This window comes from Astyanax mexicanus, chromosome 4 (genome assembly GCF_023375975.1).
Source record: "Astyanax mexicanus isolate ESR-SI-001 chromosome 4, AstMex3_surface, whole genome shotgun sequence".
In the NCBI taxonomy this organism is placed as follows: domain Eukaryota; kingdom Metazoa; phylum Chordata; class Actinopteri; order Characiformes; family Acestrorhamphidae; genus Astyanax; species Astyanax mexicanus.
In genome coordinates this window covers 50,076,164-50,094,323 of record NC_064411.1, presented here as the reverse complement: position 1 = coordinate 50,094,323, position 18,160 = coordinate 50,076,164, and the positions used below count along the sequence as shown (strand labels likewise).

At 35.9% G+C, this 18,160-nt stretch overlaps 2 protein-coding genes across 6 annotated transcripts; both read left to right on the top strand.

The window, feature by feature from the left end:
* Positions 1–1,045: 1,045 nt before the first annotated feature.
* Positions 1,046–7,831, top strand: si:dkeyp-68b7.5 (zinc finger protein 502). Its single transcript, XM_007241159.4, has 5 exons — positions 1,046–1,556; positions 3,374–3,438; positions 3,534–3,603; positions 5,245–5,313; positions 5,482–7,831. The coding sequence occupies exons 1-5, from the start codon at positions 1,280–1,282 to the stop codon at positions 6,078–6,080; spliced, it is 1,080 nt and encodes a 359-aa protein (XP_007241221.2). The 5' UTR covers positions 1,046–1,279; the 3' UTR covers positions 6,081–7,831.
* Positions 7,832–9,035: 1,204 nt separating this feature from the next.
* Positions 9,036–17,704, top strand: LOC111194614 (proteoglycan 4-like). Of its 5 annotated transcripts, none has more exons than XM_049476590.1 (3): positions 9,036–10,044; positions 12,576–13,448; positions 13,512–17,704. In XM_049476590.1, exons 1-3 carry the CDS (start codon positions 9,705–9,707, stop codon positions 14,084–14,086), a joined length of 1,788 nt encoding a protein of 595 aa, XP_049332547.1. In that variant the 5' UTR covers positions 9,036–9,704; the 3' UTR covers positions 14,087–17,704. The 5 variants fall into 5 exon arrangements, with proteins under 5 accessions (XP_049332547.1, XP_049332546.1, XP_049332545.1 ...); XM_049476589.1 differs by having other exon boundaries at positions 9,037–10,044; positions 12,576–13,511; positions 13,575–17,704; XM_049476588.1 differs by having other exon boundaries at positions 9,058–10,044; positions 13,491–17,704.
* The last annotated feature ends 456 nt before the right edge of the window (positions 17,705–18,160 follow it).

Genomic DNA, 18,160 nt, shown 5'->3' with positions numbered 1-18,160 from the left:
TTAAAAAATATCTGTTAACACTTCACAGTATATAGTGAAACAAACACAAAACAGTCTGCTTCCAATAAAAAATAATGTTTTTTAACCAATATGTCTTTAAATACTAAAAGGTGGTCAAAATATACTTCCATATTAGTGATTTTGACTGGGTGCATTTCTCTGGAACAGATCATACAAATAAAATCTTCATATGACTGGACTTTTTTTTGCATTTTTTGCAAAGGCAAATCATATGAAGATTTAATTTGTATGATCTGTTCCAGAGAAATGCAAATAATAATGAGCAGCGGTATCACTACTACAGGTATCGTAATAAAACTGCCAAGTAAATGATAAAAAAACAAAAAAAAAAAACAAAGAAAAATTGATGAAAAGATGAAAAATAAAGGGACAGGCAAGAGATCAACATTCAAAATATACCTACAGTAACGAGCACAACTTTCTTACCACTCATTAATTTTAACGATTTATAGTACAAAGCCAAATAATTTTTATAATAATAATATAATAATGAGTTTTTTTTTAAAGAATCTACATTTATGTATATAATATTTAGCCAAAAGTATGAGGGTTTTTACTATATAAACCATATTTTATGAGTTTATAATCCAATTCAAGTACATTATATTGCGTCTTCAACCATTTAAAAAGATCCTTCTAAAACCTATTTAATATTTAGAATGAGAAAAAAAATTCAATGTTTCTATATCTGTTTCACAAACGGTACAAACTTGGATAGATGTCATTAATAATTTTAAATTAATTTCTTTAGCTTTGGAAAGATAGAAAAAGTAACTTATTTTGTTTGCATTTTAATAATTTCTATTTTTTCACAGTCAGATTCTAGATCTCTTCTTTTGAATGGGGAATGAACAAATATCTTAAAACCTTATTATTACATCTTATTTTCTATAAATTCAAGCACAAAAAAGGATAGACTAAACATTATTAGTATTACCTCTGAATATCCCAATTCACAAAATAATGAAACTTGGGGTTTTACGGTAAAAGATCAAAGCGCGTCCTGCTATTGGCTGGAGCAGGGAGCCAGGAAATGGTCACTGATGGTGGAAACTAATGTAAACAGTTTGGCTGGAGGCTCTGAACAACAGGAGTACGCCTAAAATAAGGTTAAATATCACCGCGATTACTACAGTTTCTTTAGTTTTAGATACAGAACGGCATGGTTTAGGGGTTAAATCCGCTGTAAACTGCGGTTTGGCTTAGGAAAACGAGTTGTAGCTGTTTTTAAAGCGTGTTTATCACTCTTACTGTCACCATGTCCACTGCTGTAGACGTGCACGCGCAGCTGGCCACCGTACTGGAGAGGTTCGCTAAGTGCGCGCTGCTGGAAATGACCAAAATCATTGATAACGACTCCGCGGTTTTGCGCGCGGAGATCTCGCGCAGACAGATGGAGATCGAGTCGCTGATGTGTAAACTCCAGTTCGCCGAGAGCGAGCTCAGATCAGCCCGACAGGCAGCGGCTGCCCGACAACATCCCTCCAACATCCGCTCGGTGGGAGTTCAGGTCAGCAGCGCCTTAAATCAGAGAGGTAAGAGAAGCCTGGAGCGGTCAGCACGCTCTCCTAGCAGCGCTGGGGTCCTGGGTTCAAGTCCCTGTCTGTGTGGAGCAGGGGTGTCCAAACTTTTTTTGTTGGGGACCAGAAGGAGAAATACATTTGAAGTCACGGGCCACAGACTCTTTAATAAAACAAATGAAATATACCGCTTTAAATAATACATTTTCCTGATTACTTTCATTTACACATCATTTTACTTGACTTACTATCTTTATCTATCTTTACGGAAACTCAGAGCTGCCAAGCCCTAATATATATTTGGCTCAGTATCATGTAATTACGTGAAAAGTTTTACGTTATAACTAATATATTTACCATGTTATAACGTGATACTTATCACGTTATTTCATGATATGGAATTATCATGTTATTTCATTATGTGGTATTTTCACGTTATAACAAGAAATTATCGCGTTATTTCGTGATATGAAATTATCAGGTTATTCAGAGATAAGGAACTATCATGTTATTTCATGATATGCAACTTTCACGTTATTCTGAGATATGCAACTATCACGTTATTCTGAGATAAGAAATTATCACGTTATTCTGAGATATGCAACTATCACGTTATTCTGAGATAAGAAATTATCACGTTATTCTGAGATATGCAACTATCACGTTATTTAATGTTAAACATTTATCATGTTATTTCATGATATTAGGCCATTCAGCACTTCAACACTTACCAGGTTCAGTGAAGGAACATGGCTCGTCTGCATGACTTAATTCAGTTCTATTTCAAGCTTGGTTTAAGGCATGGTGGAATTCTACAGTTGTTGAGCACTGTAGCTGGAGGCGACGTGAAGTGAAATGGAAGCGCGCTGGCTTGGCCGTGTATCAAAGTAAAACCATATTGATGTTTTCACGTTATAACGTTAAAATATCATGAAACAACTTGATAAATGTTTATCACAAAATAACATGATCATTTCATAATTCGAAATAACATGATAATTTCTTATCACGAAATAACATGATAATTTCACGATATAACGTAAAAATACCATATCATGAAATAACATAATAGTTTTGTATCACGAAATAACGTGATAGATATCACGTTATAACGTAATAAATATCACGTTATAATATGAAACCTTTTACGTTATTACATGTTACTGAGTCAAATTATATTTCTATGGCTGGCAGCTCTACGTTGCCGTATATCTTTGACAGTGTTGTGTAAACTAAGATTTTTCAAATTTATGTTTAATTTCATGATGTCTCTTAATATTAAACTCCTTAATTACGGCAACTTTTAGACTCTTTCACCCGTTTTTCTGCGCTAAAACTGCGCAGCTTCTCCGATTTTAGGCTCTTTGGCCCGTTTTTCTGTGCTACAACTGCACACTCTCTCCGCTTTTAGACTCTTTGGCCCGTTTTCTGCATATCTTGTATTATAATAACTTGTGTATATAATATGTAACTTGTGTGTAATATAAACACTAATATTTTAATAATGGAAGTTTGAGCATTTCTTGTACGACATTTTACATTCAAACTTCAATCATTATTGGAATCAAATCGAAGTGGAAAATCAGTGGTGATACTCACCCCTAGTCCAAACCTTCAAAAAAAAATGGGTTTATACATAAGAGTAAAACTTTACCTAAATCAATGGTACAGTATGACTAGTCAGAATGTCCTTATAAGGTCTGTAGGTATTATTACCAGTAAAACATTTGATAGTTGTTATCTGCAATGTGAGTTTCTACTAGTAAATGTCTTGCAAATGCTTTAAAATTAATGTAATAATATCCCATTAAGATCTATTTTCTTCTTTATAGACTATAAGGAAAGACACCAGGACGTGCATAGAGACCATTTATCTCAGCAGGCTTCTGGTGCAAGGGTATATATTTTTATTTATAAACATTTTGTATCTGTTATCCAGCTTTGTTTTTTTTAGTAGCTTCTGTTTTTAATTACTCATATATTTACTTGCAGGACAATGGAGTAGAACCATTTCATGTCAAAGAAGAGAGGACTGAAGTGAAGACGTGGAACAATGAGGAAGGTAAATATCTGCCTGCTTCACCACTAACCTTTGTGCAATTTCCTAAAGCTTTAAAATGCAGCCTTGAATGAAGTGCCTTTGAGCAAGGCATACAAATCCCAGGTTAATTTTCTTTGCATTGGTGGAAAACAGATCTAAATCACATCTAAATCATTTGGTCTGAACCAAAGTAGCAGGTGTAAAAGATCCCAGAAACGACAGTCTGGACCAAAATTTGGTCAAAACGGAATAAGTGGTTTTGATCTCGATTTACTATAATATATTTTGGACTTGTGGAAAAAATTTAGGAAGTTGAGGCAGACAATACATACACATTAAACAATAGAAAAAGAAAAATAATCTGTGTTGTTCCAAAATCCTGGTAATGACTGTATCTACTCTAACTGTAGATTAACCTTTATTTCTAAACAGAAATAAAAAGAGGGGAATCTCTTAACACTCATTCTGGTGTAGTGCTGTGCGATATGATGCTAAATATCGTGGGGATGATAGAAAAGTGTCTATCGTGCTACTTACCTTCTATCGACCCTATCGTTTCTACAGTAATTTCATCAATTATTCATGCAAATATATAAAGTAGGCTACAATGAAATGTATTGGCGTGGTCACTTTGAATAAACTCGGTTTATATAAGTGATAATAAAGTAATCTTCGCAAAAAAAAAGCTTCATAATGTGGTTTTGCGACATGACGCTGCTTTATGTTATTTGACGGACACTTTAAAAAATGTTAATTGAGTTTATTTTGATAAAACATTTAAATACCTGTATAATTAAAAATAAAAAAGAGCTACTGCATCTACCTCATCTGTTTTCATTTGATACATATATATTGCTGCACTAAAGGGTCGTAATTCTCATTTGTGAAAGTTTGGTTTAATGTCACTTTGAAATAAAGTTGGAAAAAAGTAAGCAATGATATCATTTTGTCATATTTTTCGAAGAATAACTGAAAACATACTCAAATGTGGTATATCATGATATATATATCGTTATCGTGATATAAAAAATTCCATATCGCCCAGCACTATTCTGGTGTATGAGTCCAGTAAGTTGCCTTTCCAAGTGTTGTACTGAATTCCGCCCCCCCCCCTGCTGGACTCCAACTCCCTTCAAATGCACCTATGTCATTCAGCAGAATGAGTGTTACTGATTACAATTGGACTCCTCTTATTTCTGTTTAGAAATAAGGGTTAATCGAAAGTTAGATACAATAATAACCAGGACTTTGACGCAACACTGGTTCCTTTTCTTCTTCTATTGTTTTAAGTATTGCCTGGCTCAACTTCCTGTAATTTGTCAACAAGTCCAAACCATCCAAAAATTGCTTTTACACTGCAGATAATCTAGACAATGAGATCTAGATCTAGATCAAAACCACCTCTACAGTATAACACCAGGAAAGCAACTTTCGGGACTGGCAACATTCTATAAACCAATCAACCAATCAGGAAAGTATAGGTGAACACAACCCATGTAGGTGATGATGACAGAGCGTATCAATATTTTTTTTGCGTGTTCACTAAACTGCAGTGTGAAACCAATTTAAATAGACCAAATGTACGATATATAAAGTAACAAACACACAAAGCTTGGTTTTGGAATAATCTGTTATCGATTATTGTGTTGTCTTGTTCTTCAGATCCACAGGTAGAAGAGAGCCAAGGCTGCTGGGCAGAGGAACGAGGGACACCCAACAAATCTTCAGATGGTAAAAAGCACATTAATATTAATATTAATAAGAACATGGAATTATAAAGATTCTTAAGTTCAGAATGCTGTTCTAGGATTGCCTTCCTGTTCTGCTAATTTAAACACATAAATCTTACCTCAAGAATATTAATGCATTGTTTTTTTGTTCTTTATTCTGACTCTGTAGGTTGTGATGAATATCTTGTGAACGAAGCCAAACCTGACATTATCTGGGATTCAACTGAGGTAGAGGACTTTTCCATTAACTCTGCACCAAGGTCTGAGGCATCCCAGAGATTGGAAATATCACAAGAGGCTGCCAATATGAGTCTCAACCAAAGGACCTCAGAGATATCACAAAGCCCAAGACAGAGCATCACTATTCAGTATCATCCAGCCACAGATTGCGACACAATCACCCAGCACAGGCGTGGTCGGCCTGCTAACGTCGCAACTGCCCTCCTGGCTCCTCCAGTGACTGAACAGAGGAGTGATGGGGTGGGAACTGGGGAAAAAAGCTCACGCTGTCCTCAGTGTGGTAAAACCTTCACCACCCGCTTCTACTTGAAGATCCACCAGCGTATCCACACTGGCGAGAGGCCATACACTTGTCTTCAGTGCGGAAAGCGCTTCTACTGCAACTCCCACCTCATCTCCCACCAGCGCTCCCACACTGGAGAGAAGCCCTATAGCTGTGAAGAGTGTGGCAAGTCCTACTCTCATTTAAACTCCCTCAAACTACACCAGCGCAGCCACACGGAGGAGGAGGCGTACACGTACTGGTGATGGACAGTCCAAGGAACAGCCAAAGATGAGAAGAGTGCATTTGGTCTTTTTTATTTTAGACTATTTACAACAGAGGCGTCCAGTCTTATGTGCAAATGGTTGTTGTGTTTGTAGCAGGGCTATATTTCAAAAAAGCTGGAGAACATCTGATTCCACTTCCACTTGAATGATAAGATTTGGACTTCCCTGGTTTACAGGTTTTACAGCAATGGTTCAATCAAATAAGCTACTATTGATAAAGGAATGCTCCAGAGTTTTGTCGTAGCATATCGCCACTGTCCAATGAAAAGTTGTATTTTATTTTTTTATTTTAATAGATCATTTGAAAAGACAAACTGTCCCTAATACTGTCTCAAGATTTTTTATTGAACAGACCAATATAAATTAAAAAAAAAAAAAAAAAAGTTTTTACTTTGACTTCCATTAAAAGTTAAGAAGGTTTTATCTCCCTCTTGTAAAGTTGCTGTTTTGGAGATACGATATGTGGCATTGTAGCAAAGTGTCAATTATATGTACACATGCTGTACACAGATGAGCGATAACATTAACACTCCCATTACTATACACAGTAGAGGCTCTTTGGAGTTCTATAATTACAGACTGTCTTCCTGTATATGTTTTTTTCTGCATACTTTATCATTACGTTCATTCTTTCTGCCTGTTCTTCAATGAACAGGACCCTATTGGACCAACACAGAGCAGTTATTACTGTAATTGTGTGGTGGATTATTGATTATTAGCACTGTAGTGACACTGAGGTGGTGGTGTATGAGGTGTTAGTGTGTGTTGTTTTGGTTCTATGAGTGTGTCCACTCAACGTCCACTCTTTTAGACACTCCTGCTTAGCTTCTACACCTTGTAGATTCAGTAAAGTCAGAAACAGAAGCTCTAAATCTGTTGCTGTACAGTTTATCCAGAGGATGCTATTGTCTGGTTGTTTCTGGTTGGTGGACTATTTTCAGCCCATCAGTGACAATGAGCTGTTCAAGAACTCCAGCAGCACTGCTGTGTCTGATCCACTCATACCAGCAACACATCACTAACATAAAAATCACCATTATACCAGTGTTACTCAATGAAGTGCTGAGAATCAAAGACCCAACACCCAAATAATAACTGCTCCATCATTAAAGAACAGGATAAAAGAGACCAACAATGCAAACAGAGAAACAGATGGACCAGTGAACTCTGGGCTAGAGAGGTAACAGCTTAAATTACAGCATTACTTTGCATTACACTTAGTCTGAGTGAGCTACAGATGCCACAGATAAAGATTAGGTTAAAAAATCACTGGAGTATTCCTCTAACAATGAACAGAAGCAATATAACCACCAGCTTATGCAAAGTCGTACTACCTTCTGTTTATTGTGTAGTTCAATAGTGAGCTTATTTGATTGAGCTAGATTTGTTTTTGCCACACACATCTCTACATTGTTTTTATATTAATTTTAGATGTGCCATTGGACAGACAGTTGACAGTATGTGCCTGATACTGAATAGATTTTCTTTTAAGTTTGAGAATTACGTATTGTTTTAATTATTATAGTTTTACTGTATTAGTTATGGGTTATTTTATCATGGGCTGGCTGTTATTATGATGTAGCGTTCCTGGTTTTAAAAAAATAGCTGATTAATTTTTTAATATTTGATATTTGAAAACATTGCAAAAAAAAAAAGAAAATGCGTCGTGGTATGATTTCTCTTATTTTTGCCTTTGCCTTTATATGTGAAAGTGTCAGATTTTAGTATTTTTAAATAAATTTCTTTCTATTTTGAGATACTCAAAATAACGACCTAGTGCCTTAAAACAATGACTTTGTACATCAAAACAATTTCTTTGTACCTCAAAATAATGACTTGGCATCTCAAAACAATGTCTTAGTACCTCAAAAATAATGCCTTAGCATCCTAAAATAATGATTTAGTGTCTCAAAACAATATCTTCGTACCTCAAAATAATGATTTAGTGTCTCAAAACAATGCCTTTGTACCTCAAAATAATGTCTTAATACCTCACAAATTACTTAGTACCTCAAAATAATGACTTAATAATTGTCATAAAACAATTATTATTATCATTACCTCACAAATGTACCTCAAAACAATGTCTTAATACCTGAATATAATGATGTAGTATCTCAAAAAAACTACTTAGTATCTCAAAACAATGTCTTAATACCTCAAAATAATGACTTATTACCTCAAAACAATGACTTAGCATCTCAAAACATTACTTATTACCTCAAAACAATGTCTTAGTACCTCAGAATAATTACTTAGTTTCTCAAACTTTGTAACACAAAACCATATCTTGGTATCTAAAAAAATATTTAGTACCTTAAAATAATGACTTAGCATCTCAAAATAATCAGTAGGTATCTCAAAATGCTGATTTAGCATGCCAAAATAATGATGTAGTACCTTAAAAATGACTTAGTACCTCAAGCATGATTTAGTGTCTCAAAACAATGTCTTACTACCTCAAAATAATGACTAATTACCTCAAAACAATGACTAAGCATCTCAAATCATTACTTATTACTTCATAACAATGACTTAGTACCTCAGAATAATGACTTAGTGTCTCATAATAACAACTTGTATCACAAAACCATGTTTTGGTATCTAAAAAAAAATATTTAGTACCTCAAAATAATGTCTTAGGACCTTAAAATAATGTTTTAGCATCTCAAAATAATCAGTAGGTACCTCAAAATAGTGATTTAGCGTGTCACAATAATGACTTGGTACCTTAAAAATGACTTAGTATCTCAAAAAATGTCTTTGTACCTCAAAACGTCGTAGTATCTCAAAATAATGGCTTAGTACCTCAAAACAATGATTTAGTGTCTCAAAACAATGTCTTCGTACCTCAAAACGTCTTAGTATCTCAAAATAATGATTTAGTGTCTCAAAACAATGTCTTAGTATCTCAAAATAATGGCTTAGTACCTCAAAATAATGATTTAGTGTCTCAAAACAATGGCGTAGTACCTCAAAATAGCAAAATAAATAATACGGGGCAGGTCGGTGCTGGATGTGTGCGGTAGGCGGCAGTAAAGTTAGGCCGGAGGCCGGCAGATCTCTCACTAACCCTGGAAGAAGAAGGCCACGTTTCCAGGCTTCCTGCAGAGAACCGCAGATCTACAAACGCTCTCCCGCAGGAACACAGCCTGTGAAGGATCTACAGATCGCTGGAGGCTCACACAGCGACCAGCCTCAGCACAGTTTGAACTGAGCTAGCTACCAGCTGTGTTGGAGCGATGGGAGATGTTGGCTAGTTAGCTTACTAGCTTTTAGATGCATTTAGGAGACGAACTAACCTAACTAACTAGGTTATATATGTGTTTAAGGCGTGGAGAAGGTTCTAGAAATTAACTAGATAACTTACAGCCTAAAACTAGCTAGCTAGCTGGTGCTAACAGTTAAGAACATGTAGCTTAGCTAGCTAGTTAGCCACCTAGCTAATGTTTGTTTTTATCCTTTATTTTTTTTAAATAATGTGTTTTTAATCCAGCAGGGCCACGTTTTAACCAAGAAAAGACCAATATCTCGATGTTTTTAATGTGTTTAGCTCAGTCTGAGGGGATAACTAGAACATAAATAGCTTAGCTAAGCTGAAACATGGTAACCCTGCAGAACCACGTTTTGAGTATCCTGGCCAAATCGGCCAAAAGTGCATCTGACGACATCATTAAACTGTTCGACAGCAGCTTTGAAGCTTTCTCCGAGGAGCTGCGAAAGAGACAGGATGAAATCAACACCCTCAGGAGTAAACTGGAGGAGTCTGAACTCAAATCCATGGGTCCAAATGGTTGTGGACCAGCTTTTCTGTGTGTGCAGTGTGGGGTGAGCCTGAACTGTGTGATTCCAATAGCAGAAAACCCAAAGGACCACAACACTGGAAACCAATCTCCACAAATTATAGAGACTGACATCAGTGACCACCAACCTCTGGGCCATGGTGAGCAAGCATTTTGTGATTTATTTTAATGTATTAATCTGATCTGGAGCTTTCTGTGAGATGTTAGATAATGGAAAAATGATGCACAAGAAAAAAAAAATGAAAATATTGGTTGCATGGTTTCTTTTGAAGGCCCTGGATTAGATCTAGAAAGATTTTGTTGTTTGTTTGATTACTCTTCATTAGAGCTGCAACTAATGATTTTTGATATTTTTGTAGTCAAATAATCTGATGATTTGTTTTTTGATTAGTCGATTAGTCAACGATCATTTCTGCAATGTCCTCCATCTCTAAAAACAATAGAAACAATAGAAACAGCTGAATATGAGCTTTAAAAGATGTTTAAATGTCTAGATGTTGTTTAAACTTGGAAAGTACTGACTAGGGGTGGGCAATATTATATTGTATATAATATATCGATCGTGACACAGAAATATCATGATATTAAAAAATCCATATCATGATAATAGAGATGTTCTGTCTTAAAAGTAGTCTATTATTTACTGTGAAGCTTTAGGTGTATTTATTGTATAATTGTTTTGCAGTTTATATGCATGCACTAAATATTCTGCAATATTATTTGCTGCATTATGATTATTCTGTTATACTATTATACTATATTCCTGAAATGAATAAATTATTTTAGTTTTCCTATGTTGCCAAGTATATCGTTATCGCAAAAATACCCTGAAATATCGTGATATTATTTTAGAGACATATCGGCCACCCATAGTACTGACATTTAGTGATTAAATGCTGTATGTAATCTGTAGTGTTTGGGCACTTTTAGAGACAGATTAGGTTGAGTGTAAACTGTGTGAATGAGCCATTTATCCATCTCCCATTGTGCTTCTGTCCCCAGCATTTTGTGTAATGTGGTACTTGTACAAATTAACGATTAGTGAACGACTATAGAAATTTGTAGTCGGCAAATTTAAATAATCAACATTGTCGATTATATCAACTCATCGTTGCAGCCCTATTTTTCATTTTTTTTTTTTACTAGAGATAGCTTTTCCATATGGGGCCTGTAAGGGTTCCCAGCTAGGGCTGCAACTAATGATTATTTAGGTAGTTGACTAATCTGATTATTATTTGTTTTGTCACAAGCTGTTTGCACATTACTTAAAATTTTAATAGCATATATAAATGTGCACACAAAATAACTTTAAAACACATTTTATTATTAAGCATAGTGTCTTGTACATTGACCTAATTGCAAAAGTAAGATATGTAATTAAGAACATTAATAAAAAAAAATAATAATAAAATAACATTTGTTACTTTAAAAAATACCATTAAATATATATTTTAAAAATCCTTAGATTATCTTGAAGTAGTGATTATTTTTTTTTGTCATAAATATTGGAACAGTTATTTGAACATGCAGTCAACCGTTTCTTTTAAATAAACACATTTTTCGAGAGAAAATCAAATGAAATTCCTGGACTTGCTTTTAAACATGCTTTTTAAATGCCACACGAGTTTTGGTAACAGGACTGAAAAACAAAAAGTAACCATCTTCGGCTAAGAGAAACTTTGTCCAGTGCATGTTTTGAATAGTTAAATTAAGTAATAAAAAATATAAAAATATAAATATAAAAAATAAATAAATAAATAAAAACATAAGTTTAATTTGGAGGAGTTACAACAAGCAAATGGTACCCATTCAGTGGAATGGAGAAGTCAAGTCAATGTAAAAAATCAAGGCATTTTTATCACAATAAAATTGTGTAAAAATGAAAGACAACACAAATTGAGAAACAAGGTTTTTGCATGACTGTGACAATATTGGCAATTTACATTCTTTAAACTAAGAACAATTTAGCACACCCAAATAGTAATGCTGGAAATTTCTTTGAAAACAATGGTTATAAACAAGAGGCTAGACATTACTTACCACCTTAATGTAAAATTTATAAATCCCGGGCTCTACCTGTGTAGTTAGCTATATATATATATTTTTACCAGCAAATAAGATGTTCCCAGTAATTTGGGGTATAGTTAAGATAGGCTGTGTTTTATAGCAGTAACAGCACATGTACAAACCCACTTGGAGCCCATTGCCCTTCTGGAACTATAGCTTGCGTTTAACCCATGTGAGCCTTGCATAAGTATGTTGGCTGGATAATTTGGAATGAAAATAAGTGCCAAACAAAATTTGTAGCTGTGATTTCAGTATGCTATCGAAAATGGGGCGGGGAAATGCCCACGGTGCCCACTTTTATGTCTGGAGTAAGGGCCAGATGTTCCAAGTGTAGATGGGACCATCTTAAAACCGTGTCAGTGATCAGAACTAGGGATTTCTGAGAAATTTTATGTATAATCCCTGACTCTTTTTTTTTTTTCTTCAGTTTAATCTATTTACTATTAATTGTGCCAGCCCTTGAATTGTGTGTAGATGTAATTAAAATGACTTTTACTTTAATGCTAATTAATACACAATATAGCACAAAACATGAGTTATCTGGAGTATATAAAGTTGCCATATGTACTTACTTGTATGTTCGCACCTGTCATTTATTTTGCAGTGCCCATCATTGAGAGTGAAACTGAGGAGGACTTTGAGTTTGAAGTTGCCACTGAGGAAGATACCTGTTATTCCGGGCTAATGCAGGTGGACAAGAACACAGATTGTATTCAGACAGTACAACAAGAACAACCTACAATACACAAGGAAGAGATCAACCTGGTCATATTTCCTCAGAAAAGAGGAAGAGGACGACCTAAAAAACAGCATGTTGCCTGTTTACCTGCACCTAAACCTAAACCTGTACCTAAACCTGTACCTAAACCTGTACCTAAACCTGTACCTAAACCTGTACCTAAACCTGTACCTGTACCTGCATCTAAACCTGCACCTGTTTACCTGGGTCCAAAGAGGGGCAGAGGAAGACCCAGGAAGACAGAAGTGGTGGTCACCTTAAAGAGTCAACCCAACATGTTCTCAGCTCCAGAGCAGCCAAAGAACGCACAAATACAAAAAGAAATTGAAAGCAAGCCGCAGCCAGTGCAGCCCAGCCCACCTCAGACCTCAGTGAACCACAGCGTGTCTAAAGATAAACCGCAAACTGAAACCAAGGTCGAAGTTAATAAGTCGCAGTCGAAGTCAACAAGGTCCGGCCGAAGAGGAAGGCCACCCAGGCGCCTATTAGATCCATTGTTAATACCTTTTGCTGGGAACAAGTCTATTTTATATGGCCCCAAAAACCACGAGTGTGAACCTGTCGCATTAACAAATAAGTTTAAAGACAAGTTTGTTTCTAAGACAGTAGAACCTGTACCCATGCCTGGGAAACCGGTACCCATGACAGAAGAACCTTTACCCATGCCAGAGGAACCTGTATCCATGCCAGGGAAACCTATACCCATGCCAGAGGAACCTGTAACCATGCCAGATGAACCTGTAACCATGACTGAAAAACCTGTATCCATGCCAGAGGAACCTGTAACCATGCCAGAGGAACCTGTAACCATGCCAGAGGAACCTGTAACCATGCCAGAGGAACCTGTAACCATGCCAGAGAAACCTGTACCCTTGACTGAAGAACCTGTACCCATGACTGAAAACCTTGAACCCATGACCGAAGAATCTGTACCCATGACTCAAGAACCTGTACCTTTAGACGACACTAAAAAGAACCAGCCCTATAAAACACAGCCAAAAAAAGAAAAGGTCTGGGTCAAGTGCCCCAACTGTCCGAGGCAATACACCAGCAAAGTGAAGATGCAGGCCCACAAGAAGGTTCATCACAGGAAGGGTGAAATTCCGTGCCACATTTGTGGACTGACCTTCATAGGTCAATGTCAAATGACCAATCATTTGAGAGTGCACACAGGCGAGAAGCCGTTCAGCTGCAGTTTCTGCTCTAGATGCTTTCCTAACCAGTCTCAGTATAACAAACACTTACTGAGCCATACGGCCCCTGATTATACCTGTGAAGTGTGCGGACTGAAATCCTCCCAGGTGCGTAAATCGTTGCTGAAAGCACATCTACGCTGTAAGGAGCCCTGTTCAAACTGTGCATCCATTTATACTTGAATGCTGTGTTTTTTAGTTTTTTTTTTGGTTGGTTTTATGGTCAAAGATAGAGATTTTTCCTGCTGTTGGACACTTTAGCTGGGATGTTATATTTACTGGCACATTCACTGGTAACATTCAGACTTTGCCTCATTTACACATGCAGCTTTTGAAGACACATTGGTCTAGACTCAAGAAACCCAATGTCTTGCAGACACAACATTGGAACCATTTTTTCCGCTTTGGTTGCATCTATTGTTCTGTTGCACATTTCTAGTCCTGCTTCTCATATACTCTACAAACTCTTCTTCACATACAATCGTTGTTTGACAATGGTGGCATCAAACTACCATGTCTGATGGGTAGATCTGGGTAGAGTAATGGGGATTTGTAGAAATAAGGCTGTCTGGAGGTCAACGTTTTAAAAGCAAGGTAAATTGAGAGGGAAAGTAGACTAAACATCCTTCAAATAGTATTTTACTGTGATGGACAAACTTGTATTTGTTTTACCCAAATTTCTAATAATGAATGACCAACACATATTTTGCTTTTCAATTATAGGGAATCACTCACTGTGTGTTTTCTATACACCAGTCATGCGACCATGCTTAACACTAGTGATGTTTTCGATACCACCAATTTCCTTTCCGATCCGATACCGATATTTTGTGTAAATACACTTAATTTGTCTGTAAATCGAAAAATGTAGTGTATGTCAAATCATAGCTTCATAGAAACTACAAGATATCCAAATTATTAAATTTATTTTAAACCTCGAAATATGAAATGGGTTTTCTGGAATGAATGCTTAACCCTATTTAGATTCAACTTTGCATGTAGTCTCTCCAAATAGCCTACAATAAGAGAAAACAAACACTTGCTGTTTTATAATACTAGGAGACTCAATTTGAAATTGCCAGTAAAGTTTTTTTTAGTTAAATAAATGAAGAAATGCCATAATAATAATTGACAATTAAAATATGTTCACTACTTAATACAGAAGAGGCGAAGCATAGAAGTAGTCAGGGTGTAACAACACAGCCAATAATTTATTCTAACAATTAGTGTGTTTATATGCATTTAATAAATCTATAACGGCAGAGAATTCTACAATTAGTCAAAGGCAAGCAGCAGCAGCAGTCCAACATTCCATCAATCTAAAAATATTCCTGAATTCAAAACAACTTGTCTAGTGTAAAAGGAAAGGTAAAACGTTCTGAGTTACGTAGTGTGAACTTAGCATTAGCTGGCCATATTTTTTGCAAGAATTTAGTGGCCTCCAAATATATACAGTTCTGGAAAAAAAAATGAGAGTTTCTTTGATTTTATCAAATTGAAAACCTCTGGAATTTAATCAAGAGGAAGATGGATGATCACAAGCCTCAAACCAAACTGATCTGCTTGAATTTCTGTACCACGAGTGGCATAAAGTTGTCCAAAAGTAATGTGTAAGACTAGTGGAGGAGAACATGCTTAAACTTAAAACTTTATGAATATGAACTTGTTTTCTTTGCATTATTTGACGTCTGAAAGCTCTGCATCTTTGTTTTTAGCATTTTCTGCAAACAAATGCTCTAAATGACAATAGTTTTATTTGGAATTTGGGAGAAATGTTGTCTGTAGTTTATAGAATAAAACCACAGCGTTTATTTTACTCAAACATATAGCTATAAATAACAAAATCAGAGAAACTGATTCAGACACTGAAGTGGTCTCTTTATTTTTTTTCAGAGCTGTATATGTTTTGCTAGATACTGGTAGATTGCTGGGTCAACTTTAGCAAGATTTTAATTCTGGCTTGTATTAACACTGAATCCCTTCTTTGTTACCCCCAATTTTTAAAAAAAGGAAAAACATGAGAGTTTTTTTTTTTTTTTTACACCGTTCATTTATAAGGTTTGGGACGGCATTTGATTCCTAGCTTTCTCCAAGCTTGCAGTATGTAAATTCTTCGTCGTTAAACTTTTATCTAGCTGTACAGATACTTGCTTTTTTTTTTTTTTTTTTTATGACTGTTAACATTGATGTGTTTTATTTTTTGAACGTATGATGAAATGCCTTTTTATTATCTGTGTAGGCTATTCTTTTTAGATGATACACTGTCTGAATGTCTGAAAGTTCTTCTGGAACTGATTTAAAAGTGACAATATGAACTTAAATTTTCTCCACTACTGCTGCAGTAACAAGCCTCTACTCTTTTGAGAAGGAATTGCAGTGGAATTGCATTTGCTGTGAGGATTTGATTGCTGACAGCCACGTGAGCGTTAGTGATGTCAGGTACTTATGTTTAACGATCAATTTCTGGATCACAAGCACCAACTCCCACTCATTTCAAAGAGACTGGACTGAACTCCAGCCCTCCAGAGGACTGTTTTACAGCATGGTGACCTTGGGTTGAAGGTATCTGGTCGGACAAGTGGACAGTCAATAGCATCGGAAAAAGGTGAAGAGATTTGCCTGGTATTTACGGAGCAGATCTAACTGTAAAATCTTAAATAAACAGAGAAAGCCAGAAGGTAACATAGACATGAGTTTTGCATCACTGTAGCTAAAAAACGTGGCCCTGGACATTGTGCACAGATCATGGTGATCTTGGGTGGATGTACAGAGCTCATTGAGTTGTGCTTTTCTATGGAGATTATACAAGCTGTTTGCGCACACTTGCCCACCTGTTTGAGGAATGTGTAAACCTTACGCTAATCAGCCATAACATTAGCACCACCTGCATAGTGATACCTATATCCACCATGTTTTACCACAATATGTCTGAGCCATTTGTGGCATGGACTCCACAATACTGCCCTGTGCTTATTGGACAGTTTGGTCCTTGACTAATGTTCGCTTGCCCAAAAAACGCCTTTAGCTTTGATTGCACAATACATTCACTGTGGCATTGTTTCGATGAGCTTCTGCAATGTCACAAGATTTATTATAATCCAGTGTTGCATTAACTTTTCACCAAGATCTTGCAGCAGCATTGATGGTTGTAGAGTCTGACCGCTGCATAAAGCAGCTCTTCTCCATCCAGCACATCCCAAAGATTCTCAATGAGGTTAAGATCTGGACTCTGTGGTGAAATCTCTCTCTCAATCCATGTGTGAAAATGATGGTCTCATGCTCCCTGAACTCTTTCACAATTCCAGCTCCATGAATCCTGACATTGTCATCTTGGAATATGGCCGTGATCATCAGGGAAGAAAAAATTGATCCATTGATGGAATAATCTGGTCTATACTCAGTATATTCAGGTAGAGTCAGCTGACCTCATTTTTTCAGCACATACTGTTGCTGAACCTAAACCTGCAGACCAACTGCAGCATCAACCAACCCCACATCATTTACTTACTTAAATCCAGATGGAGACTTTTTTCGGTCAGGAAGTGTAGGTCCCCTTGTTTTTCACTTTACCTCTATGTGGATCTATTGTTATGGCTGGTCAGTGAAAACTAGATGATTTACTGATTAGAAGAGAGTCTGGATATTTTTTGAATATACAGTGTTTATATAATTGTATTAGTGTTAAGCTGTAGTTACCACATGGGACGTGTTGTATTGCCATTGTTAAAAGGGCCCCATTCATGGAAGACTGAATTACTGACATTTATTTCTGAAATAAAACAGTTTGATTTAGTTTGTAAACTGGTATGTTTTCTTGTCCATATATTCAAGTTTAACTGCAAAACAGGCTGATTTTGCATAAAATAGAGCTTCTCAGACACAAAACATAATAGGAAAGTTTCACAGACAGGAATTAGGCTTAGTCTTGGGCTAAAAAGCATTGTGAATGGAGATTTATGTATTAAAAAGAGAAATATACTGTAGTCTAAAACTAGGCTTATTCCCTTTCTTTTGAGGACTGCCCACTTTCTTCATATTTTTTTTAAATCTAATTTATTTGGCATTTATTAACTTTTTTCTAAGTTACATTTTTCATAATTATGTATAGATGATTGCAGTTTTAACAATAGAAAACTGTTATTTACCTCAAAATGTGGCGCTCAAGGGGACGAGCACTTCTGTGCTGCTTGGAATGTGCTATAATTTATTAAAAAAAAAAAAAAATATTGCTAAATTGATGGCTTAAGAAAGTTTAAT

Bases quoted from the DNA above. Each gene is read 5' to 3' on its own strand.
- si:dkeyp-68b7.5 (XM_007241159.4), top strand. From the start codon at position 1,280: ATGTCCACTGCTGTAGACGTGCACGCGCAGCTGGCCACCGTACTGGAG. The intron at 1,557-3,373 runs GTAAGAGAAGCC...TCTTCTTTATAG, and splicing joins CAGCGCCTTAAATCAGAGAG to ACTATAAGGAAAGACACCAG. The intron at 3,604-5,244 runs GTAAATATCTGC...CTTGTTCTTCAG, and splicing joins GACGTGGAACAATGAGGAAG to ATCCACAGGTAGAAGAGAGC.
- LOC111194614 (XM_049476586.1), top strand. From the start codon at position 9,705: ATGGTAACCCTGCAGAACCACGTTTTGAGTATCCTGGCCAAATCGGCC. The intron at 10,045-12,575 runs GTGAGCAAGCAT...TTTATTTTGCAG, and splicing joins CCACCAACCTCTGGGCCATG to TGCCCATCATTGAGAGTGAA.